The sequence below is a fragment of the Corylus avellana genome, chromosome 4 (assembly GCF_965113065.1).
Source record: "Corylus avellana chromosome 4, dhCorAvel1.hap1.2, whole genome shotgun sequence".
NCBI classification, from domain to species: domain Eukaryota; kingdom Viridiplantae; phylum Streptophyta; class Magnoliopsida; order Fagales; family Betulaceae; genus Corylus; species Corylus avellana.
In genome coordinates this window covers 4182531-4207208 of record NC_142493.1, presented here as the reverse complement: position 1 = coordinate 4207208, position 24678 = coordinate 4182531, and the positions used below count along the sequence as shown (strand labels likewise).

The window sequence follows — 24678 nt, the reverse complement described above, 5'->3', positions numbered from 1 at the left end:
GCCCTATATATATATTGTGGACACAGATTGAGCAGAAAGTCAAAGAATCGATCCATTTTTGAATTCGTACATTGTGAACAGAGGGTTTTCAGAGATGGCAGCAAATCAGCAAGAGTTGAGAAGTATGTTCAGCACAAACAATTTCATCACTTTGCTTTGGCTGCTTGTGTTAGTGGTGTTTGCAGCATTGGGCACCGTCAAGTCCCAGTCAATCGTCGAGACCCTACCGGGCTTTCCCGGAAAACTTCCTTTCAAACTTGAAACTGGGTAAGTCATCTTTTTCTTTCTTTCTTTTTTGGATGAAAAGACATATCTGTAAAACCAACAAACAAACAAAGAGCAAAAGCAGTTTTTGGAAAGCCTTAAACCAGAAACCAGAATAGTGACAGGGATTTGATTTCCCAACCAGAAAAGTGACAGTGACGGCCATATTTTGTGTGTAAATTCTCAGATATGTGGGCGTGGGGGATGCCGACGATGTGCAACTGTTTTACTACTTCATTGAATCCGAAGGGAAACCAAAGAAGGACCCTCTCTTGCTCTGGCTCACAGGAGGCCCTGGTTGTTCTTCTCTCACCGGACTCCTTTACGAAATTGGTAGACTTTCCAACCCTTTTCTTTTGCTTTGAAAAATGTTGGGCCTAAATCCTAATTACAGTTTAAAAATTAATTAAGAAGAAAAATTTGGCAGTTAAATTTAAGGGGAAAGTTCACTACCCCTCAAACTGTAAAGACAGCATATCAAGGAGATCATGCAATCAACAATAAAGATCCCAAACATCATGCAATCAGTTGATTGCATGATGATTCTCAATCCCAAGCATCATGGCCCAGTGATTGTTGCACAATCACCAGCTCACCAAATCTCCCAGAGATATTGTACAGAGTTGCCTTGTACAGAGCAACGGTCATATGATTCTCCCTTATTATCATTTCGTTTGATACTTTTCTTTGTTGTATAGGGGTACGTTCATTGTAACTTACCTTACTAAGAACCATTGTACAACTACATAAAAGAATATACATTAATGCTTGGATTATTCATTCCAAAGCAGTTTTTCATATCCTCTATATTGTTTGCACAAACTACCACCGAAACTACCAAAAATTATCAATGTTCTCTAATGACAAAATTACCCTTAGTAAAATAAAAACAAAAATACTAAAATTTCTTAAAAAAAGCCTAAAACTAACACAAAAAAAAATCCAAATGATGGCCAATTTTTTATTATTATTTTTATAAAAAATCCATTTTATAAGAAAAAAATTTTAAAAATTTAGATTTTTTTTTTTTTTTTTATATATAAAAATTGAAAACTTTCATTTTATTTATTGTTTTGTTTTATAATTTTTTTTTAAATAAAAATTTACGTTTAAAAAAATAAAAAAATTTCGTTTAATAAAATAAAAAATTTCGTTTTTTAAAACTAAATAAAAAATAGTTTTTTTTTTTTTTAAATATAAAAATTTCCGTTTAAAAAAAAATTAAAAATTAAAAATTTTCGTTTAAAAAAATATTATTTTCAAATTAATTTTTTTTGTTTTTTTTTTTAATTTATAGGGATATTTTTGTCATATTGAAAAATTTATAGGGACATTCAATTGGTTTTCAGATGAAATGGTTAAAGGTCTGATCCAACAAATGGTATCAGAGTCGTGGATTCAAGTCGCGAGAGCGTTACGTTGAGGGAGGGATTGTTGAGGAGCAATATTACCGCTCTGCTCTCGTGGAAGACTCTTAAAACATGCATTACGGTGTGCGATTTTGAGTGCCTCCCTCGCTAAATACTAATTGATTTTCATATGAAATGAACAAAGACCCAATCCAACAAAAATTGACAATTTATGTACGGTTTCAAATCTCAATTATTGACTAAGAAAAAAAAAAAAACCACAATTATTATATACCATTATGTAAGTAAAGATTTGGACCGTTTCTCACCTAAGATATATAGATCATGTTTGCGTGAATGCTTTTGTGTATATATATATATATATATATAGAAATTTTAAATTTTTTGTATGAAAAAAGTAAAAAATTTTGTTTTATAGTGAATTTTTTATTTGAATTGTAATAAAAAGTAAAAATATTGGAAAGTTGAAAAAAAAGTGAAACTTCAACAAGTCCATTGCCAAACGGACCGTTTCTTTTTTATATCGGTCAGAAATGTTAAGTGAACTTGTTGTTTCTTTTATTAATATTTATCTCAGCTAAAAATTTAGGAATTTATTTTTTGGGTCCAACGCCTTAATTTGATTACTTTGCACTTTAATGTAGGTCCATTGTCATTTAATTATGAAGATTTCGATGGAAATCTACCAACATTTTTGTTGAACCCATATTCATGGACAAAGGTATGTCATCGTACCCTTCTATCTATCAATTCAATCATCATATATATATATATATATATATATATATATATATATATATATTATCAAATTGAGAAAGGGCTACAAAAAATCAAAACACCAACTAAAAAAAAAGGGTTGAATCCTAGTCTTTTTGAAGAGCTGCATAAAACAATTACCGAGGCAAAAAGGCCACAGATGCTTCGGTCAATATATTTTGATTGTAAAGACTTGTTTGTTTACTTAGAAAATGCGAGAAAATGGTTACTATGGAGGATTGTTTGTTTACTCTTTGTTATGAAACAATGGTGATAATTTCCAGGTTGCTAGCATAATATTTTTAGATGCTCCCGTTGGCTCGGGATTCTCATATGCAACAAGCTCCCAAGGTTACAATATCACAGATCTAAGATCTGCAGCACAAACCTATGAATTCTTGAAGAAGGTGAGTGAAAATTCTATAAAAATAATGAGACTTTTACCATTCTCATATGAACTAAAAGCACATGATCATAATAATAATAATAATAATTCTTTATAAAGATTATATATATATTAATGGAATTTATTCCAAGAGCTGCTCATCTTTCTATCTGTGCTGATTGATACAGTGGTTAAAGGATATTCACCCAGAATTCATGTCGAATGTGCTATACGTTGGTGGTGATTCATATTCCGGCATCATCGTTCCTATCATTGTTCAAGAAATACATGACGGTAATTTATGAGCGAGTGCTACTACTCTTCACACTCGCTAACATAACATGTTTTAAGTGGTTTTCTTTTCTTTCTTCTTTCCATGTAAAAAATCACTTAAAATACGTCACGTTATTTGATAACATTACTCTTTTTTAAGGTGGTTCCCTTCTAAATTTCAACTCCCAAAGGTCAATTTGATTTTTCATGTATGTTTTTTCTCTTGCAGGTAACAGTGTCGGACGCTCGCCGTTAATAAAGCTCAGTGTAAACATTTTTATTATGCAACTTGAGCTAGTTCTTGATTGAATATTAAATTAAATGATTAAATTTATTAATTTTTATTCGTTTGAGATTAAACCCTGCCTTTATAAATTGAAAACAGGGGTACTTGCTTGGCAACCCAGTAACAGATAGACGTGGCGATGCCAATGCAAAAGTAGAATATGCTCGTGGCATGGCACTTATATCTGATGAACTCTATCAGGTAAATCCACAAAAAATGACCCCATGATTTTTAAAGTATGATGATCTAAGGGACTGTTGGTTTTTTTTTTTTTTTTTCTTTTTCTTTTTCTTTTTCTTTTCTTTTGACTGTAGTTTGAGAGAGCTTAGTGAATTCTTTACTTTATGGTTTATATATACACCCTATAAATTACCCTTCAAACCAACACATCATTTGTACTTACTCTAAATTACTGTTTGTGACACTGAACTCCCTTCAACTACCATTTTCTTGCGGTCAACACCTCCCGTTAGGGTTTAACGTTAAAATTGTTAGAAAATGTTGCATGTGACCGGCATGTACAATTTTTTTATTTCAAATATCCAAAATATCCCAATTTTAGGAAGTAGAATGTCGCATTTGTCCTTTAAATAAAAAAATTACAATAATACAATAATATATATATATATATATATATATATATATATATATAGGGTTGTTGGACCACCCTCGTTCTCAACCCCTTTTTTTTTTTTTTTTTTTTTTTAGGATAATTTGGATAATTCAAATAAAAAACTTTACACAAGTAATTAGTAACATGCACAAATTTTCGTCCATTTTAATGTAAAACACTAACACCGGATACAAAGACGGATTTAGGAGGGACTGGTAGTAGCCGTGGTCCCTCAAATTATAAGAAAAATAATAATTTAAGGTATTTTTTCTCAATTGGTCCCTTTCCAAAAAAAATTTTGCCCTGAGTTCCCCCAAATTCAAAGTTAGCTCGGTCCCTGAGGTCCGGCTACCATTTGAAAGGAAATGATTGTTTGAAAAATGATCTGTAAATAATTTGTCAATTTGTGGGGACTAATTTAATTTTATTGTAATTTCCAGGCGGTCAAAAGAAGCTGTGACGGTGAGTACGTGGTTGTAGATCCAGAAAATGTAGAATGTTTGAAAGATCTTGAAGCTGTGACGAGGGTGAGAAGAATACCCACTAACATTTACTTTCTATCTTCATTTTAATTTATGATAAATGCTATTTTTCTAATCTTTCATCCATATTTTTAAAAAAAATATAAAATAAAAATCACCATTAAATCTGTAATTGTAGTGCATCGAAAAACTCGATCCCGCCAACATTTTGGAACCCTATTGTCCTCTAATTTCCCCGAAATCAGATGGAGTAAGATGGAATATTCAAGCATTTCTTGAACAAAATCCTATGTTGATTCATATGCCTCATTCATGGTCTAAACCTCCTGCCTTATGGTGCCGGGTAAAACGATTTTTTTTTTTTCTCTCTTTTTCGTGCTTAATTGCTTAATTTGCTAATTTTATTTAATTATTTATTTTGTAGGTTTATACATACGTTCTCTCTTACATTTGGTGTAATGATGAAAATGTACAAAAGGCTCTTCACATCCGGAAGGTATTGCTATTATACTTAATTTCTAGTTAACAAATTAAATCCCCCTTTTTTTTTTTTAATTATAAAATAATCCCTTCATAAGAATCTTATATATGATGACCAACAGGGAACAATAAAGAACTGGGTAAGATGTAATGAGAGCATGTCCTACACATATGATGTTATCAGTACCGTTGATTATCATCGAAATTTCACCGAGATCACAGGTTATCGATCGTTGATTTACAGGTGATAATGCACGTACAACATCCCCCATCTCTTCTTTCTTTTTTGCCCTATATTTAATTAACTAGTGTGCAATATATATGAACCATTTTGTTCTAATAAAACTTCTCTTTTATTTGGAACCCCAATAAAGTAAAATGCTTTCACCGAAAACCTCAGGGAAATTTTATTTCCTTGAAATATAATTTGAGAGAATTTTGAATTTTCTGTTTATTGAAATGCTAATTAAGCTTAAATCAGTCTAAAAGTACTTGCCACTTTTACTGATTAAATCTTTACTAGCAAAAGTAAATACATCAATTAGAAACTTGCTTTTCTAAACTTGCATGCACAAGTGATAAGGAAAATACTAAAACAAGTTGAAATATTTATTTAGGCTTCATTTGTTGTAAAATAATTTTTGGAAAATAATTTCTGTATTTTTCGGCGTTTGGTGCGACGGAAAAATATTTTCCGTTTTGACTAAAAATTCTTCGTTAATTTTCAAAAAATGGTTTTCGTTTTTGAAAACCGTAAACTATTTTCCGAATTTGAACATCTCATTCTCAAATTGACAGACTCAACCAGGACGTCGCTAGGACCCTGCCAAGACTCGACCGGGACACTGTCGAGACCCAACTAGAACCCAATTAGGACCCGGTCGGGACCTCACTGGGACCTGACTAGGACCCGGTTTGGGCACTGTTGACACCCCAATGGGACCTGATTAGGACCCGGTCGGGACCTCACTAGGACCTGACCAGGACCTTGCCAATACCCAGTTGAGACACCGTTGGCACCCCAATGGGACCCGGTTAGGACCCTGTTTGGATCCAGTTGTGACCTCACTAGGACGGTGGGGCCCTTCCACGACCCGGTTGGGACACCGTCGGCACCCCAATGGGACCCGGTTAGGACCCTGTTGGGACTCTCCGGGACCTACCCAGAACAACGCCGAGACTGGGTTGGGACCTCGCCAGGATCCGACTGGGACATTGTCAGGACCCGGTTGGGACCCGCCAAGACTCTGCTAGGACCCGGTCGGGACGTGCCAAGCTTACTGTCAGGATCTAATTGGAACATTTTCTCAATTTAACAATTTAAAGTTTTATATATATATATATATTGTGATTTTTCGTACGCTCCAAACACCGGACATAGAAAAATAAACAAAATAACCTATTTGGGATTTGATTAATAATGTGAGCATGATACAAATTCTAACATTTTTAAGTCCTTATATATTGTTTCTCTCGTCACAGCGGAGACCACGACCTGTCTGTTCCTTTTTTGGGCACCCTAGAATGGATAAGATCCCTCAATATGACTCTCAATGATGTTTGGGAGCCATGGCTCGTGGATGGTCAAGTTGCCGGGTTGGTATCTAAAATTTACAAAACTTGTACATCTTTTAGCCTTTATTCTCAAATTTTAATCTTTTTCCCCATGCAATAAAGTTTTCTTCTAAGTCAGCTCGGAGAAAATTTATTTCTTCAATCCAATATATTAAATTAACAAATCTTTAGAGTACATGAAAATCAAGTATTCTAAAGACAAATATCAATTTAATAATTTGAATTAAAAGAAGAATTCTCCAGCCCAATTTAAAAGAAGACTTTGTCGGAATAAAATTTCCCGATTATCTTAGTTAAAACTACTCTTATCATTTTAACAGGTACACAATGGACTTCGTGAAGAATCAATATAGTATGACTTATGCTACGGTCAAGGCACGAAATAGACCTCTAATTATTTTTCTTCTTCGTTTTTTTTTTTTTGGTTATTGAGGAAGAATAAAAGTTGAGCTTTCCTTCTATATTGTGATTGTGGTTGTAGGGAGCGGGTCACACAGCTCCGGAGTACAAGCCTAAGCAATGTTTTGCCATGGCGGATAGGTGGTTTGCTCACTACCCTCTATGATCTAACAGCTTCGGACGTTCTGAACATCTCGAGACAGAGCTAGATGTTCAGAACGGAGCTAGAATTTTGTAATTTGAAGGGCTAAAGTATGAATGAGCGGTTAAATCTAATTTTAATAAGGTTTCAATTCTAGTTTGTAAACCTAAAAATACATATTTATTTAACTTAATAAAAAAAAATTAATAAGCAAAGGGCCATATACGTCCTTCTTGGTATATATATGAATATATAGTTACATCCATGCAAACATCCATCCCTTAAATATTGGATTTGCAGATTATATATATATATATATATATATATATATATATATATATATATATATGGAATATGATTATTTCTAGTTCATTTGAATTAAATAGTATGATGATGCATTCAATGTTCGGGCCCGACCGGGAATGCTTAATTAATGGTCGTAAATTGAAAAATTCTACCTATTTATAATATATTAAATTCAAAGTCTTATATGCATGGCAGGTTCTATGAGTTTTTTTTTTTTTTTTTTTTTCGAGAGTCCTATGAGTGTATTAAATGGGGTGTTAAGTGAGCAAGCCGCTCGCTCGCTCGCTCGAGAACGGCTCGTATAAGCTCAGCTCATGCTCGACTCGATTATTAAATGAAACGCTTCGTGAACACAAATCCTAACTCGAATATTAAATTAAGCAAGCTCGGCTCCACTCGGTTAGGCTCGTGAACAAGCTCATATAAGCTCGTGTGTGTGTATATATATATATATATATATATATATATATATATATATATATATAAACTAAGTAACACATAATTAATTATAAATCTCATAATTATTAAAATCTTAAAATTGCATTTATATTTAAGTGTTATAAAATGAAAAATTCTAGACCCTTTGTGATCAAAGAGAGAGAGAGAGAGCAATCATTAAAAAGACCTCGATTCAATTAAAATAAACCCAAACGAAAAGAAGAAGAATCAAGCAGAAACTATTGAGGGAGATTGCGAAATATAGAAACTATTGAAGAATCAGATTTCAAATAGACCCAAACAGAACTATCACTACCCGTCTGGTGAGTGAGAGTGAGAGAGTGGGAAATAAGAGTTCAGGTGGAAGATGCGCTATGACTGGTGAGGAAGATTAAGAGAGAAATGTTGATTTTTTTTTTTTTTTTTTTTTTTTTTTTTCTCTCTTGTAGGGGGTATTGTCTCAATGCAGTTTGAATACAACTTGTTAACTTATCAAACATTGCAAAGAAAACACCAATCTCCAAGTTTGCTTATCTATAAAAAGATGCATATCCTCTGTTTTTGAAACCAAGTGCCTTGCTGTATTGACTCAGGCACCAAACTTGACTAGCCAGGCTAAGCAAATGCTCATATGCAAGCTGTCTTCTTAAGCCGTTTAAGAGTACTTGAAGTTTAATTTTTTTTAAAAAAAAATTAAATATAAGAGCTAGCTCTGGCTCGGCTCAACTTATTATGAGCTCGAGCTCAATTTTTTTGGCTCGCCCTTGAGCTTGGCTCGAGCTCGAGCCCGAGTAAAATTTAAACGAGCCAAGGCTGAACAAGGGAAACTCGCTCAAGCTCAACTCATTTACACTCTATGGACAATTTATTAAACAAAGGGGTAAAATACATATGTAGTCCCCTCGTATGCAAGGTATGTTATCATTACTTACACATCTAGATCAAAAATTCTAAAAACATCAAATGACTACATTATGCCTGAAAACCGTTAGGATAATATAAGGTACCGTTAGAACCATCACATCATTAGGACAGTCTTAGCGTTATGAAGGTTATTCGATAGGCACCGTTTTCATAACGGTTCATACACATAAACTCCTAACTCAGAAAAATATACATTTTTCTCCATTTAAGGTGTTCTAGGACCTAAAACGACTTCTTTTTTCCAACCTAGATATTAAACAAGCTAGGCCTAAAACCCAAAACATCAAAGTCTCAAAATTTATTAAAAAAATCACACCTTTCATGCCAAAAACCAAAGCATTCTGAATCAACACTTTAAAAAAAATGAGAGGTATCTACACAACAACACATTTAGATCTATTTCACAAGTTTAAAAACGTTTTATATGCAGACTTGGCAAACAGATTTGAAAGAGCTTCCTTGTGAATTGGTAGAAGCAGAGGGTGTCCCCCGACCAAGGGCGGAATGTAATTTGAGGGGGCAAAAAAAATAAAAAATAAAAAATCTTGAAGGGGTAAAAGTTAATTTTTAAAGGCATATTTAAAAAATAAAAATAAATAAATAAATAAAAATTCAGAACCACCCTATGACTTCGGGGGCTGGCCCCCCTCCTCCAAGCCAAAGTGTCATTCTGCCTCTACCCCCGATTTGCCTCTTCTCCTATTGGAATGGTCGGAAAAATAGGATTGTTGCCTCTCTGTGAGGCAGGTGATGGATTGATGGTTGGATTTGAAGTAGAATCTCGGTTGGGAGAGGTTGTTGCAAAAGAAGAAGAAGAAGAAGAAGAAGAGGAGGTGTAAGTTTCCATTGAAGAAAATTGATTTGAAGTAGAGGTGTAAGTTTCCATTGAAGAAAATTGATTTGAAGTAGAGGTGTAAGTTTCCATTGAAGAAAATTGATTTGAAGTTTATCTTCAAGGCTTTGATACCATATCAAAATTGAATATTGTTAGGTAAAAATATTTGAACTTCCTCTTGACGCATTTATCTTCGTTATCTTGTTGTTGCTTCTTTTCTTTTCTTTTTTTAGTGGAAATTTCCTCCTGAACTATTATACATTTTGAAAAGACCTTCAGAATTTCAAAAACTCTCAATTTAATTCTCTCAACTTTCAATTTAATGCAATGTACCCTCTTCATCAGATTTTAAACGTTAAAAGTGATAAAATAACCTTTATATCTCTGACTTTTTTTAAAAATTTAATTTTAAAAAAAAAATGAAAATAGAAGGGTAAAATTATATGTTAAGTACTGCCCTCGTTTATATGTTAAGTACACTTTTTTTAGTGATTTCTTGAATATTATATGTTAAGTACTGCCCTCTTTTATATTCTTCCACAGATAAAATTAAATCATCGAAAGTTACTCGATGGAATGTTGGACATATGCGGAGTACCACCGGAAAAATTCAGAACCATATGTTCAAGCATTGACAAGTTAGATAAGCAATCTTTTGAGCAGATAAAAAAAGAAAAGGTAAGAACACTTGTATGCATATCGAGTTGTCTTCTGTATGTTGGTTAAATAATTTTTTTATGTGCTCTGTTTTCTATCATTGGATGGGTTTAGTCATGTATATTTCTTGTTGGTTATTGTTAGGTGGAGGAGAAAGGCTTAACTGTTGAGACAGCAGATAAAATTGGCACTTTTGTGAAGGAAAGGGGACCCCCTTTGGAATTATTATCTAAACTTAAGCGAGAGGACAGCAAGTTCCTAGAACATGAAGGATCTGTCGATGCACTGAATGACCTGGACATTTTATTTAAAGCTCTTGACAAATCAGAGTGTATTGACAAAGTGGTTTTTGACTTGAGTCTTGCCAGAGGTCTTGATCATTATACTGGAGTCATATTTGAGGCTATTTTTAAAGGGGGTACACAGGTAATTTGTATAGAAACAGCTTATGTTTCCATTGCGTTTGTTTTGTTTTCAATGAGAATGTGTAATATTCGGCAACACTTCCAGAGCTAATTCTCCTTCCATAAATAATTCCATGGATTTTTTCACTGATTAAACCGCCGGAGCTTTCTTATTGTCAAAGTACTCTTAATCTGAAGAAGTAGGAATTGACTGGCCAAAACACTATAACATATAAACATTGAAAACATTGCAGTGAAATGTGCCTATTCCTTCCTTAATAATTGTATACAAAGAAAAAGAGCAGGCATCACCAGTGCATTTCCTTCTACCAGATTGCTACTGTTATGCATGTGGTCAGTATTGGGGGTCTTCATTCTATATAAAATAGGGAGGAGAGATGTTGTGGCAACAGAAGGGTTTCCCTCTAGTGACGCAGAAGCTAGGTTGAGATTTTCTGGCATATTTCGTTCTGTTTTCTGAGGATTCGTTATCACTACCAAACAGGCAAAGAAAAATCCAAGCATGATTGACCCAGATGATTTGTAAGTTTTTTTTTTTTTTTTGGAACCAGTAGAAACTCCGTATACACTGCTAGTTGGGGAGCATAACCACTTGCTAGTTGAGGCAACCCCGGGGCCAGTTGATTTGCAACTTATTGCAAGACAAGTAACTCACAGGATGAGAGGCTGACTATTTGAATATTTTCCGTGTTGGATTAAGTGTAGCTGAATTGGTATTGAAACAAATAAAGATTTGAAGGATATAATAACCTCCCTCCCCCCCTTCCTCCCTCCTAAATTATGTTACTTAAATCAGTAAGTCATAAATCCCATGTCAAATATAGTTTTTTTTTTTGGAATATGTCAAATGTAGTTGCTGCATTGCATTGCTACATATGTGTCTCCATGGTAAATTGATTAATTTGTGCATGTCCTCAGGTTGGTTCAATTGCTGCTGGCGGACGATATGACAACCTTATAGGTATGTTTGGTACAGAGCAGGTTCCAGCAGTTGGTGTTAGTCTTGGAATTGAGCGAGTATTTGCTATAATGGAGCAGCTTCATAAAGATCACAGCCTGGTGATAAGAATAATTGATGCCTCTACGATTGATGAACTGGTCACTTGGTTGAACTTGAAAAAGCTTTCATTAGGAGATCTATAATTTATTGAATTGACCTTTTGTGAGGCTGATGTGTTCTTTCCTCCCACTTTTGGGTGTTTCCGCAGACGACACGAGCAACGAAGACGGAAGTCCTAGTTAGTATATTGGGGGATGACCTGCCTCTAGCCGCAGAGGTGGTAAGTGAGCTGTGGGATGCCGAATATCTTGTGAATAAAAGAGTGATGAAGCACACTGAGCATGCTAGAGAGTCGAGGATCCCATGGATGGTTATCATGGGTGAGAGGGAACGGAGTGAAGGGATTGTGAAATTAAAAAACGTTGAGGCCGCTGAAGAAGAAGAAATTCCTAGGAGTAGACTTGTTGAGGAACTTAAAATACGATTGAAACGATGAAAATATAATACTTGGCCAAGGCACATCTACAAGCCAGATTTCAGTTCTAACCAGGTAAACCATTCTTCTGTAACACGCTTTTGAGAGTATTGGCGATTTTATTCATTATATTCTTGATACTGGAGAAGTATTGTGGAACATGCACATATATAGTCCTGGAATCACTTGCTTCCCTTGTAGGATAACATTGTTTATTTTTGTTTAAGCAGTTTTCCGAATGATGACGTGGAACGGGGTCAACACAATAGTTGATGACCGAGCGTTGAGCTGAAAAATAATAAATAAGAAAAAAGGATCAAGGCTGCCAGCTTTGTCCGGCCAGAGGAAGCTCCGATGCCTAAGTTAGTCACAGTGTTTAAGGGAAAAATGAACTTGAAGATCATAGATCAAAGAAAGGCTAAGCAAAGTGTTCAGCTTCAGAGGGTGACAAGAAGTTACCGAAATAATGAGAGGAGATCCCCCTTTTATAGGCATCGAATTGTTTCTGTTCACCTAACACTGTGGATTTACCGAGTATCCACGTTTTGACAATATACTAAAACAAGATATTTATCTCTGACATTCTAATATTTCTAAGAGTAATGCTCGGTACCTGCCTTAAGCTCGGTTGACCAAGCTTGACGGCCGAGTATCAATAACCCAATCAAATACGGCTGCTTTACCGAACATGAGTTTGTTTTAAATAGTAAAAATGACCGAGTATGAGGGATGGGCCGATAGATCAGAACTGGGCCCAAGTAAGCCGAAATTTGACCCAACAGTTACCCCCCAATTTCCTTTTTCTTTTTAACAGAATAAGGAAATTATATGTAGGAAACCGAACACAGGTCAGTTTCTACAAGCTCAGTTTTGTCGTTCGGTAAAACGATGTGAGCGGGCTTTTAAACTCCAAATTTTCAAATTTTGAATTTTCAAAAGATAAACTGAAGCGTTTGAGATATTTCACCTGCGCCTTTCGAGAACCACGTGTAGGCTTCTGGGTGGTTTTACATTTCCGGTCATGGCCACGCGTCAGCTTCTGTACCGAGCGAGAAACGTAAAGGCGTCGCTTCCCGCCTTTTGAGAACCACGTGTAGGCTTCTGCACCGAGCGAGAAAACGTAAAGTCGCTGCTTCCCCGAACCATAGGCCCTAGGGTATTAAATGCGTCGCTCGGCTTTCCCCTTTCTCAGACCTTTATAAACCCTCCTCCTTCCTCGTTTAAAAAACCCTACTGTCGTCTCACAGAAGCCATTGTTGTTTCTCAGAATTCCCATCAACCTTCTTCTTTTCTTTTTCACTTGATTTCTCTCTTGTTACCAAACTTTTCTGCCCGAATATATTTTTTCAAAATTGTGTTTTTCCAGAATTTCGGCTGAGTTTGTCCCTCTTGTTTTGGGCATTTCATCTCTCTAAACCGTTCTGTCTTCAAGAAATTTCATTTTCTTTCTTCCCTCAACACTTTACTTCTCTGAAAATGAGTCTCGAGGCTGAAGAAGTTCCCATGGAACTGGGCGAATCACACCCGGTTACATGGCGGGCAAAGATCTTTGAACACGACGAGCCGAAGATATGTGAAGAATGGCAAATCCCATAATCGGTTCAACTACGCTTCGACACCGACCGTGTTGGGGCAATAGCGAATGCAAATAGTAATGAAATTTGCGTATATTTAGAGATGTTCCGAGCAGGGCTGAGGCTTCCATTCCCTAGGGTAGTTCAGGAACTGTTGAGCTACATTCGGATCGCTCCCCACCAACTAGCACCGAATGGCTGGAGGTTGTTTTTTGCCAGCATGATCGCTTGGCCGAGCATACTTGGGGAAGACCACCCCCTGACAGTGCCGGAGTTCCTCAAGGTTCATAAACTTACCAGATGCGCCAGAACCAAGTTTCTGTTTACCTTCCAAACCCGGAAGAAGAATAAACTTCTTACCTTCCGATCTACTTATTTGAGTAATAAAGGATGGAAGGAAGAATTCTTCTTCATCCGAGGTGATTGGGAATTTTCACCTGTTGAAGTTATAAGGGACCCAAGTGTTCCTCGGGAGATTACTGCTCCGTCGATCAAAGGTATGAACCGAGCTTAGTTTTACTCATTTTTGCTCTTTTCTTCTTTTTTTTTTTTTTTTTTTTGGCGAAACTAATCTAGAACTTGCTTCCAGGTCAGCAAGAACCAAACCTGACCGACAGTGAAGAGAAGCATGTCGGTAAGATACTTCGGCATGCCGAGCGTAGTCCACTAGAAATGGATTATGATGCGGTTATGACCGAGGAGAACAAAGCTCGGTACTTGTGGACCCCGGCACCTCCAAGGTTGGTAGAAGCTGTAGAAGCTCCTCCGCCGAGAGCCCCAATGGCCGAGGTGCCGAGAAGACCAACTGCTAAAGTATCGAGGAAGAAGACTGTGAAGACCACCGAGCCTTCCAAAGGTAAAGGCAAGAGGAAAGCCGAAGATGTTCCTCTCGAAAAACAATCGGTGAAGCTACTGACTAGTGCAAGAGTCTCAGTGACTACTGCTGGTGATCCTGAAGACCTTCACATTCCCTCTGCAAAAGAGAGCAGGAAACGGATAAAGACCCTGGAAGGGAGAATCAAGAGGAAAACAAAGGCTGCCGAGGATAGCTCGCAGACAGCTGAACTTGAGACTGAACCCGCACCAGAAAGGGTGACGGGATACTCAGCTTCTGCATCTAAAGAAGTAAGAAGCGGAGGTGCATCTGATTCGAAAATCCTCGAGTTTGTAACAATCGCCCCACATATTAGGGCATACTCCAATGTCCTTGGAGGGGTCAGGGAGTTCCTAAATAGACAGGAAAGATCGGCTCAAGATGCTCTTCCTTCACAACAAACTCCTCCAACTTTTCCTCGCGCACCTGCTAAAGCTAAAGCTTTACTCCCTGAGGCTCCGGAAGCAACTCCTCCCTCGGTCTTTGCTCATCCATCAACTCCAGCCGAGGTTGTGCAAATAAGTTCTTCCGAACATCTTGATGTTGACCGAACCGAGCCTTTGGCTGACAAGGTTGCAAATAGCCAACCTTTCATCGAAGAATTGGCAGCTTCGGGTCCCTCGGTTTTCGGGGTTGCTGACCGAGCGCCAATTTCTATTGGATCAACAGTCGCTGAGCAAGCTTTTGCTGAAGGGCTAGTTGAAGTGTCCACAGATGACGAGCAGATGGACACAGCATTTGCTGCAGCTACTGGCGGAACTGCTGAAGAAGAGGTCGGCTTCAAGTTCCCAGTTAGCGGCGAACTCCCACATTCTGGGGAGTCATCCCATCCAACGGAGAGTGGGCTGCCGACCATGCCAATGGAGGGTCCTTCTGAGCTTCCAAAGTTCGTCTTTGAGGAGAACCCTGTCGGATAGTGGCGGGCATCGGGCTCCTCTGCAGAACGTGCACCTGACTCGATTCATTGGTCGTTCGGGGAGCCCCTCACTCGACTAAGTGACAAATGGCTGGCCAACCCTTTCGTTCTCCTATCCGGTGCAATCCCGGGCAACAGCCCGTTGGAAGTCAATACTCAGCTCCCAAAGGAAGTGATGGAGCACATGCTGTACCATCAGCTTGAGGTAACCATATTCCCGTACACCTGATTTCTGATGGTAGCATTTTTGTTCTAATAAATTTCTTTCCATTTGTAGGGTTCGATGAACAGCATGAACTATTACCTTCACTACAAAAAATTTGCTGAGAACCAAGCTCAGGAAGCTGAGTGTGCTAAAAGGAAACTTGAAGAGGCCGAAGCTGAGATACTTCAGTTGAAAGCTCAAGGCGCCGAGGCTGTTTCTCGGTCGAGCCAGTTGGAATCCGAGCTTGCTGTGGAACGAACAATGCATGCCAGCCTAAAAGCTGACTTCTCGACCCTTGAGGAGGGAACAACCTTGCTGAAGAAAAGCCTCGACGAACTCTCGGCTTTGGAGCCTGAGGGCACCCAAAGGAAACATGAGGAGGCCGAGCGAAGAGTGGCCGACCGGGAGGCTCAGTGCTCCCAGAACCTCTCCAGAATTCGAAAGCAGGAAGTCTTGGGGATTGCTGAGAGATCCCGAATCAGGCAGCTGCTTCTCGACATCATGGCCTTGGGGAACAAGGTTAATTCTTATAAAAAGAAACGTGCTGAGGCCGCATTTCAACATCGTATCGCCGAGGGTCGAGTTAAACGACTTTCTGAAGAGCTGGAAGTAGCTCAGAAAGAGTCGGCCTTTCATAACTCCAGAGTCTAGGTGGCCGAAGAGAGAGTGATGGCCATCGAAGGGCAGCTTCTGGCTTTGGAGAAAAAACGGAAGTCAGATAAGAAGAAAGCCAAAGCTGCTGCTAAGAGGGCTAAGGGCCTTAAAGGGAAATTCCTGCGAGCGAAGGAACAAGTGTTCAAATACAAAAACAAAGCTCAGAATTTCTACAAGCAGCTCTCCTTCGCTTCCTGGGCCCGAGACGGTTAGGGTACGGGCTTCATCTCAGGTTTTGAAACTTTCCGAAGATGGTCGAGGAATCCTCCCGAAGGTGTCGAACTTAACACAATAAAACCTGAAGATGTTCCTCCCACCGAAGAAGACATTTCAAAAATCTCCATACTTGGCAAAGAGCAAATGCCTGACTGCAGAGGCATTTCAATTTTTGGTTTTGACCTATTCGCTCGGCGTCAAGTTGGAGAGTCTTCTACTACGGCCGAGCGTGCTGATGCTCAGAATGACTCGGAGAAATCGGTGGTTGCATCTGACGATGAATGGAATTGCGCCTCTTCTTAAGTCTGCTAACTGTAAATACAGAGAGAACATCTCTCTTTTTGTATCTAATTTATACGAACTTTTGTAAATGAAAGAAATTTTTAACAATCACAATGAGAAAATCTTATGTTCGGTTTGTTCTGTTCGGTTCATATTAAACTTGCGTGTTTTGTTCGGTTCATATTAAACTTGCGTGTTTTGTTCGGTTCATATTAAACTTGCACATGAATATTTGCAAACATAACATATAACATACTATGTATACCCCCCCGATTCCCACAGTTTATAAATGCAATTTATACTGATGGGAATCTTAACGAGGCGTAAAAGACTTTAAACCGAGTGTAAAACTTGAATTAATATCACAATATGCTGTATGTTTAACCGAGGACGCACTGTTTGTGAGTGAATTATGTTAAACCAAGATAAGTGCATGTTTGTTGAAGAAAAATGCTTGGTATATACATGCTCGTTCGAGGAATATGCTCGGTATGAAGGCTTAATGCTCGGTGGATTTTGTAGTTGTAGAGATATATGCACTTCATCATCGGGAAAGTGCCTTAGTGAAGCTTACCGAAATACGTTCGGGAACTTCTCTGGCTATATTTCTCCATTGAGGAACCTTTGAATAAAGGTTAAGTTCGGAAAGCGCTTTGTTCAGCTATATTTCCGAACTCTTCCTTGGGAAAGCGCCTTAGCGACGTATCGCCGTGTTACGCTCGGGAAAGTCTCAGGCTATATCTCGCCAAAGGGTTGGAAAGTGTTATAAATACTTTCCAAAGGATGATCCTCGGAAAAGTGCTTAGTGCAGCTATATTTTCTGAAGCGTAGAATCGCAAGTTTTGTTAGTTATTGAGATCAGCATACTTAAGACATTCTTCCTCCTCGGGAAAGTGCTTTAGCGAAATTTGGACCGAGCAAAACTCGGTGATTTCTCCAGCAATGTTTCACCGAGCTTCAATCTTTTCTTTTTTTTTAATAAAAGATTTGCGTTTGATTTAATGAAAATGCCTTGGAAAGAACAAATCGAGTGATGCTCGATAATTCTAGGGCAGTTTTTCATCAAATGCGTGGTCTACCACATACTTAAGATTTCTGCATGATTATAATCTCAGAGGACCCTTCATTGATATATCTCGATTAACTATAAAAAGAATATAACAAAAGCGATGCTCTGAGAATTATAATTTTATACAAAATACTTCTTAAGATGTTCAGCATTCCATGGTCGTTGGAGTTGTTTTCCTTCAGAGTTTGCAAGGTGGTAAGCTCCTGCTTTGCCACATTTGATCACTTGGTATGGTCCTTCCCAATTTGGTGCGAGCTTTCCCTCGGTTGCATCTTTGGTTGCCAAGGTGACTTTTTTCAAAACCAAATCTCCGACTTTGAAACTTCGATGCTTCACTCGTCGGTTGAAATACCGAGCTACCATTTGTTGATATGCTGCCATTGTAACATGGGCCTGATCTTGTTTTTCTTGCAGCAAGTCCAAATGTAATTTTAGACCTTCATCGTTGAAATCAGGGTTGAATGTGTCCACTCGAAAACTTCCTGATCCGACCTCGGCAGGGATGACAGCCTCGATTCCGTAGTCTAAGGCGAAAGGAGTCTCCTCGGTTGGAGTCCTTCTGGTTGTGCGGTATGCCCATAGAACTTCGGAAAGATTTTCTGACCGTTCACCCTTATGCTGGCCGAGCTTCTTCTCTAGAATCTTGAATATGGTTTTGTTCGTTGCTTCTACCTGTCCATTTGCTTGAGGATGTCTCGGAGATGAGAAGTATTGCCGAACATCAAGTCCGGCACACCAACTTCGAGAGGACTCACAGTCAAATTGCTTACCATTGTCAGTGACAAATGCATGTGGAATCCCATATCGACAAATAACATTTCCCCAAAGAAATTTCTCGATGTTTTTAGCGGTAATATTCACCAGAGCTTCGGCTTCTGCCCATTTGGTGAAATAGTCTACAGCGACCACCACGAACCGAACTCCTCCTTTCCCTGTAGGTAATGGCCCTACTATATCCACCCCCCATTGTAAAAATGGCCATGGTGATGAAACCGAGCTCAATTCTTCTGGGGGTTGTTTGATAGCATTGGCAAAGCCCTGACAGTTATCACAGGTCTTGACCATATTTATGGAATCCTAGTTCATGCTCGGTCAAAAGAATCCTGCTCTTACTGCTTTGTGAGCCAAGATGCGGGGTCCCGAGTGACTGCCACAGATTCCTTCATGAATCTCTTGAAAAACATAATTACCCTCTTCCTTTGAGACACATTTAAGGAGTGGTAACATAAAACCTTGCTTAAAAAGAGCTCCATTGACCAGTGTGAACCGAGCAGCCTTTCGTTTTAACTGTACAGCCTTTTTCCTTTCCCCCGGCAAAATTCCTCTTTCAAGAAAACCAACAATTTCCTCAGCCCAAGCAGGCATAACCTCGATGGCTAGAATAAAAACCTTCTCAGCAATGGAGGGCTGTTCCTGAACTTGTATTATGTGATCAGATTCTCCCACCTTACACTCGGTTGAAGAGCCCAAACGGGCGAGATGGTCGGCCTTTTCGTTTTCTTCCCTTGGGATTTTAACAATGCAAAACTTCTTGAAAGACTTCTGCATACCCTGAATTTTGGACAAGTAGAGTTTCATTTTGGTGCCTTTAGCCTCAAACTCGCCACGAATATGGCCAACTATAACTTGTGAATCACTCTGAACTTCCACCAATTCTGCTTCTAGCTCTTGAGCTAAACCGAGCCCAGCTATTACAGCTTCATACTCGGCTTTGTTGTTGATAGTTTTGAATTCTAACCTCAATGAGCTCTTTAACTCTCTTCCATCCGGCGTAATTATTACGACCCCGGCTCCGCCATTTCTCTTGGTAGACGAACCATCCACATAAATTACCCATGTGCTCTTTTTCGGCCAATCTTCCTGGTCCTGAATCTTAGTGAATTCTACCACAAAGTCTGCTAAGGCTTGACTTTTGACAGCATTACGTGGGACACAATGAATGTCGAATTCACTAATTTCGATTGCCCAGTTGACCAGCTGACCAGACAAATCCAGCTTCCGAAGTACTTTCTTTAACGGATACTCGGTCAGGACATTGATTGTATGAGCTTGGAAGTACGGTCGGAGCTTTCTGGAGGCAATTACTAAGGCGAAAGCGAGTTTCTCCATCTGTACGTATCTTTCCTCGGCGCCATGCAGCGCTCGACTGATGAAGTAGACTGGCTTTTGAATTCCTTCTTCCTCCCGGATCAAGGCCGCACAGACAGCAATCGGTGATACTGCCAAGTATAGATACAATGTTTCACCAAGAACAGCTCGGCTGAGGAGAGGTGGACTAACCAGATACCTTTTAAGCTGTTCGAACACCTGTTCGCACTCTTCAGACCATTCGAAAGCCTTGCGTAAAATCTTAAAAAATGGAAGGCACTTATCTGTTGACCGAGAGATGAATCTATTCAAGGCTGCGATTCTTCCTGTCAACTGCTGTACTTGCTTCACATTCTTCGGAGATTGCATATCCAATACCGCCTGGATCTTCTCTGGATTAGCCTCAATCCCTCGGCTAGACACCATATAACCGAGGAACTTCCCAGATGAAACTCCGAATGCACACTTTGTAGGGTTCAACTTCATCTTAAAACGTTCCAATGTTTTGAATACCTCCTGCAAGTCGGTAACATGGTTCATCTGCAGCTTGCTCTTAACCAGCATGTCATCAACATAAACCTCCATATTCTTACCAATCTGTTCTTGAAACATCCGGTTTACTAGCCTTTGGTAAGTTGCACCGGCATTCTTCAGACCGAATGGCATGACCTTGTAGCAATACAAGCCTCGGTCAGTAATGAAGGTTGTTTTCTCTTGATCAGATGGATGCATGAAAATCTGATTATAACCTGAAAAGGCATCCATGAAGCTCAGCAACTCATACCCTACTGTTGCATCAACTAAGGAGCTAATATGGGGTAATGAAAAGCTATCCTTCGGACAAGCTTTGTTGAGATTGGTAAAATCTACGCACATTCTCCACTTCCCCGAGGACTTCTTGACCATTACCACGTTGGATAGCCAATCAGGGTAAAGTGCCTCTTCGATGAACTGCGCCTTCAGTAGTTTGCCCACTTCCTCGGATATCGCCATGTTTCTATCAGGGGCAAACTTCCTTCGCTTCTGCTTTACTGGTTTGACCTTTGGATCAATGTTCAAGTGATGAACAATATCCTTGGGGTCAATCCCCGGCATGTCTTTAGAAGACCATGCAAAAACTTCAAGGTTCTGCTGAAGAAACCGAACAAAGGCTTCTTTAATTCCAGGAGTCAGCTGCGAACCAATCTTGACAACCTTTCCTTCAGCTATAGGTATATCAATCAATGGCTCGGCTGGCTCCTTCCTCAACTGCATCTTTCGCTCATCAGCCAAACTACCGATCGTTAATAATGCTGACTCTAGGCACTTCTTCAAAGATGTATTGTAACACCTTCTAGCAACAACTCGGTCTCCCTTAACCTCTCCGACCCCTTCAATGGTTGGAAACTTCATTTTCAAGTGATAGGTCGAAGTGACCGCCCTCAGTTGATTCAAAGCCGGGCGACCAATGATCATATTGTAAGCCGATGATCGGTCAATGACCAAGAAATCCACCATGATAGTAGATTGTCTATGAGCAGTTCCTGCTGTAACCGGAAGAGAAATCAACCCAATGGGTTGGACATGCTCGCCTGCAAATCCTATCAATGGTGACAAGAAAGGCTTCAACTTTTCTCGGCCAATACCCAATTGTTGAACAACTGTCCAATAAATAATATCAGCCGAGCTTCCATTGTCTATCAAGACTCGGTGAATGGCATGGTTAGCTACAGTTAGAATGATCACCAAAGCATCATCATGTGGCATCGAAACCTCTTTTGCATCTTCCTCCGAGAATGTTAGAACACTCGGTTCCTTCTTCTGAATTTTGGAGGGTTTTTCCAGTGTGAAGATTTCTTCCATTCTAGCTTGCTTGGCGTAAGCCTTCCTTGCCGAGCTTGATTCTCCTCCGCCAGCCAGACCTCCTAAGATGGTGTGAATTTCGCCAATAATAGCTTGATTCTGAGGATTCTGCTGCTGATTCTGCGTAATCCTTAGCCCATCTTGCCTTTGCCTCTGATTACGTGATCGGTCGTTACCCTGACCCGAATGTTGTCCCTGTAAATCCTGAACATTCTTTCCTTTATTGTTTTCCTCAGCCAAGAAATTCAGTAACTTCCCATTTCTCAGAAATTTTTCAATCTCAAACCGAAGACTGATACAATCCTCGGTCTGATGCCCATGATCGTTATGATACTCGCAAAACTTCTGAGTACTGCGGTGCTGGGGAAGGGACTTCATCCTTCCTGGCCATCGAAAACTCGGGTCCTTCTTAACTTCCACGAACACCCTATAAACAGTTGTATTCAAGGGCGTCCATCCCACATATTGTTGATGCTGGTTTGGATGAGGCAAAAGACCGGCCTTCTTATCCTGAATGTTAGGATTTTGACTGTCTTTTTTCTTCTTCTCGATTATAACTCTCGGTTTTGTCATAACCGGATCAGCAGCAAACTTACTCTCTGCAGCTTTAGATTTCAACAATGCCGAGATAGTTTCTTCTTGGTTGATGAATTCCTTGGCCTTGCTGTTGAACTGTCGCAAAGTCCCTGTTTTTGGCCTTTTTGACAACTCGGCCATCAGAGGCCCTTCGGTTTGTATACCATGCATCAATGCTGAAAGAACGGTTTGCTCGTCAGTACTCTCCACTGTCAGCTTCTCCCGATTAAACCGCGACAAATATTCTTTCAAGGATTCGTCTTTTCCCTGCATGAGAGAGAAATAGATATGCCGGGTTCTTCTTCCTTCTTCTAGTGGCAAGAAACTGACCCAGGAACTGTTGCCCAAGATAATCAAAGCCGTCAACCGATTTAGGGCTCAAACTTCCGAACCATTCCTTTGCGACTCCCTTTAAAGTTAAAGGGAAGGCTCGACAAGCAATTTCATCAGGAGTTTCATGAAGGATGATATGAGCTCGGAAACTCTCCATATGGTCGGAGGGATCTCCACTTCTATCATATTCGCCGACTCGAGGAACCTTAAAATTACCGGGCATGGGGAACCTCATCACTCGGTCGGTAAAAGGCAAGTTGGTGTATTGCATTATGTCTTCAGTAGCAGACCAATTTTCTCCATTTTCAATTAAAAAAGCCATCTTTTCAAACTTCTGCTGAAGATCTTTAACGTCTTTGTGCACAGCAGTCTCTGCAGGTTTATCAAGATACGACCGAACATGGCGGGAATGGCTACACTGAGAGTTACCGTGGTGGGTTTTGGCATGGCTGGACTTGCCATGGCGTGACCTGCCAACCGATTGTGAATGCTTGGCAAGCTCTTGTCGACTAGTGTTTGCTTTAGCCCGAACAGTATGAGAATTGCCTTGTATTGAGCTTCCAGTGTCTGGTTGGGTTGACTGACGTCGGGCTGATGGTGGTAGGCTCCTGTGAGACTCTTCTCGTCTTCTCTTCTGTGCCGAGTCTTCTCTAGGAGGTAGCCTAGAGATGATCTCTTCATTTTGCTTCCTCATAGCCTCAACAAACTCGGCTATTTGCTTCATAAAATTCACCATGATAGCTGTTTGTGGATTTGGATCATGTGAGGTTCCGGGTATATCTGTTTGAATGTTTGGGATGATATGAGGAGATGTGCCAGAGTGTGGAGGTGTGTTCACCATATCGGAATATATGAGATTTAGTAAGAACCGATAAAATATCGTTCCCACAGACAGCGCCAAACTGTTGAAGCAGTTTTCCGAATGACGACGTGGAAAGGGGTCAGCACAATAGTTGATGACCGAGCGCTGAGCTGAAAAATAAGAAATAAGAAAAAAGGATCAAGGCTGCCGGCGTTGTCCGGCCAGAGGAAGCTCCGATGCCTAAGTTAGTCACAGTTTTTAAGGGAAAAATGAACTTGAAGATCATAGATCAAAGAAAGGATAAGCAAAGTGTTCAGCTTCAGAGGGTGAAAAGAAGTTACCGAAATAATGAGAGGGGATCCCCCTTTTATAGGCATCGAATTGTTCCTGTTCATCTAACACCGTGGATTTACCGAGTATCCATGTTTTGACAATATACTAAAACAAGATATTTATCTCTGACATTCTAATATTTCTAAGAGTAATGCTCGGTACCTGCCTTAAGCTCGGTTGACCGAGCTTGACGGCCGAGTATCAATAACCCAATTAAATAAGGCTGCTTTACCGAACATGAGTTTGTTTTAAATAGTAAAAATGACTGAATATGAGGGATGGGCCGATGGATCAGAACTGGGCCCAAGTAAGCCAAAATTTGACCCAACAATTTTTATGCAGCATCTTGAAACTTGTATTCTTTTCCTGGTGCTTATTTTTGGCAAGAGACTTAGGCGGCAAGAAAGGGAATAGTAGGGGTGCAAAGGCGGTTAGTAGATTTCACTAACCGCAACCGCTAACCGCCTAGCGGTTAGCGGTTAGCGGTTAACCGCCGGTTAGCGGTTAGCTAAATAGATAACCGCCCGCTAACCGCTTTTTTAAAATTTGGCTCTTTTTTTGGGCTTTTTGGGCTCTCTTTAGGGCTTTTTGGGCTTATTTTTTTTGGCTTTTTTTTACCCTCATTTTTTTTTTCTTGTATTTTTAATATCTTCTTGGGCCCAATTGCTATAAAAAGAGCCCATATTGAAAAATCAAAAATATTTGACCCAAAATTTACATTTACTTGTACTTTAAAAAAATTTCCTTAAATATTAAATCATAACCAGTTAACTTTTTTTTAAAAAAAAAAAAAAAAAAAAATTCAACACAACATACAAAAAAAAGTTCA

General features: G+C 39.2%; 2 protein-coding genes and 1 long non-coding RNA gene across 4 annotated transcripts; 2 read left to right on the top strand and 1 right to left on the bottom strand.

Moving 5' to 3' along the window:
- The first annotated feature begins 44 nt into the window (after window positions 1-44).
- Window positions 45-7220, top strand: LOC132177395 (serine carboxypeptidase-like 13). Of its 2 annotated transcripts, XM_088516089.1 has the most exons (14): window positions 45-267; window positions 452-597; window positions 2279-2355; window positions 2675-2797; window positions 2964-3069; window positions 3278-3315; window positions 3434-3535; window positions 4388-4474; window positions 4608-4772; window positions 4854-4925; window positions 5032-5153; window positions 6392-6505; window positions 6805-6859; window positions 6966-7220. In XM_088516089.1, the coding sequence occupies exons 1-14, from the start codon at window positions 95-97 to the stop codon at window positions 7047-7049; spliced, it is 1464 nt and encodes a 487-aa protein (XP_088372215.1). In that variant the 5' UTR covers window positions 45-94; the 3' UTR covers window positions 7050-7220. The 2 variants fall into 2 exon arrangements, with proteins under 2 accessions (XP_088372215.1, XP_088372216.1); XM_088516090.1 differs by lacking the exon at window positions 2675-2797.
- Window positions 7221-10327: 3107 nt separating this feature from the next.
- LOC148586165 (uncharacterized) lies at window positions 10328-11908 on the top strand. The gene is made up of 3 exons (XR_015912000.1): window positions 10328-10611; window positions 11529-11669; window positions 11819-11908. It is a non-coding gene; the product is annotated as an uncharacterized LOC148586165 (long non-coding RNA).
- Window positions 11909-18967: 7059 nt separating this feature from the next.
- On the bottom strand, window positions 18968-22522 carry LOC148586164 (uncharacterized). The gene has a single exon (XM_088515473.1). The coding sequence runs from the start codon at window positions 22520-22522 to the stop codon at window positions 18968-18970; it is 3555 nt and encodes a 1184-aa protein (XP_088371599.1).
- Between the last annotated feature and the right edge of the window lie 2156 nt (window positions 22523-24678).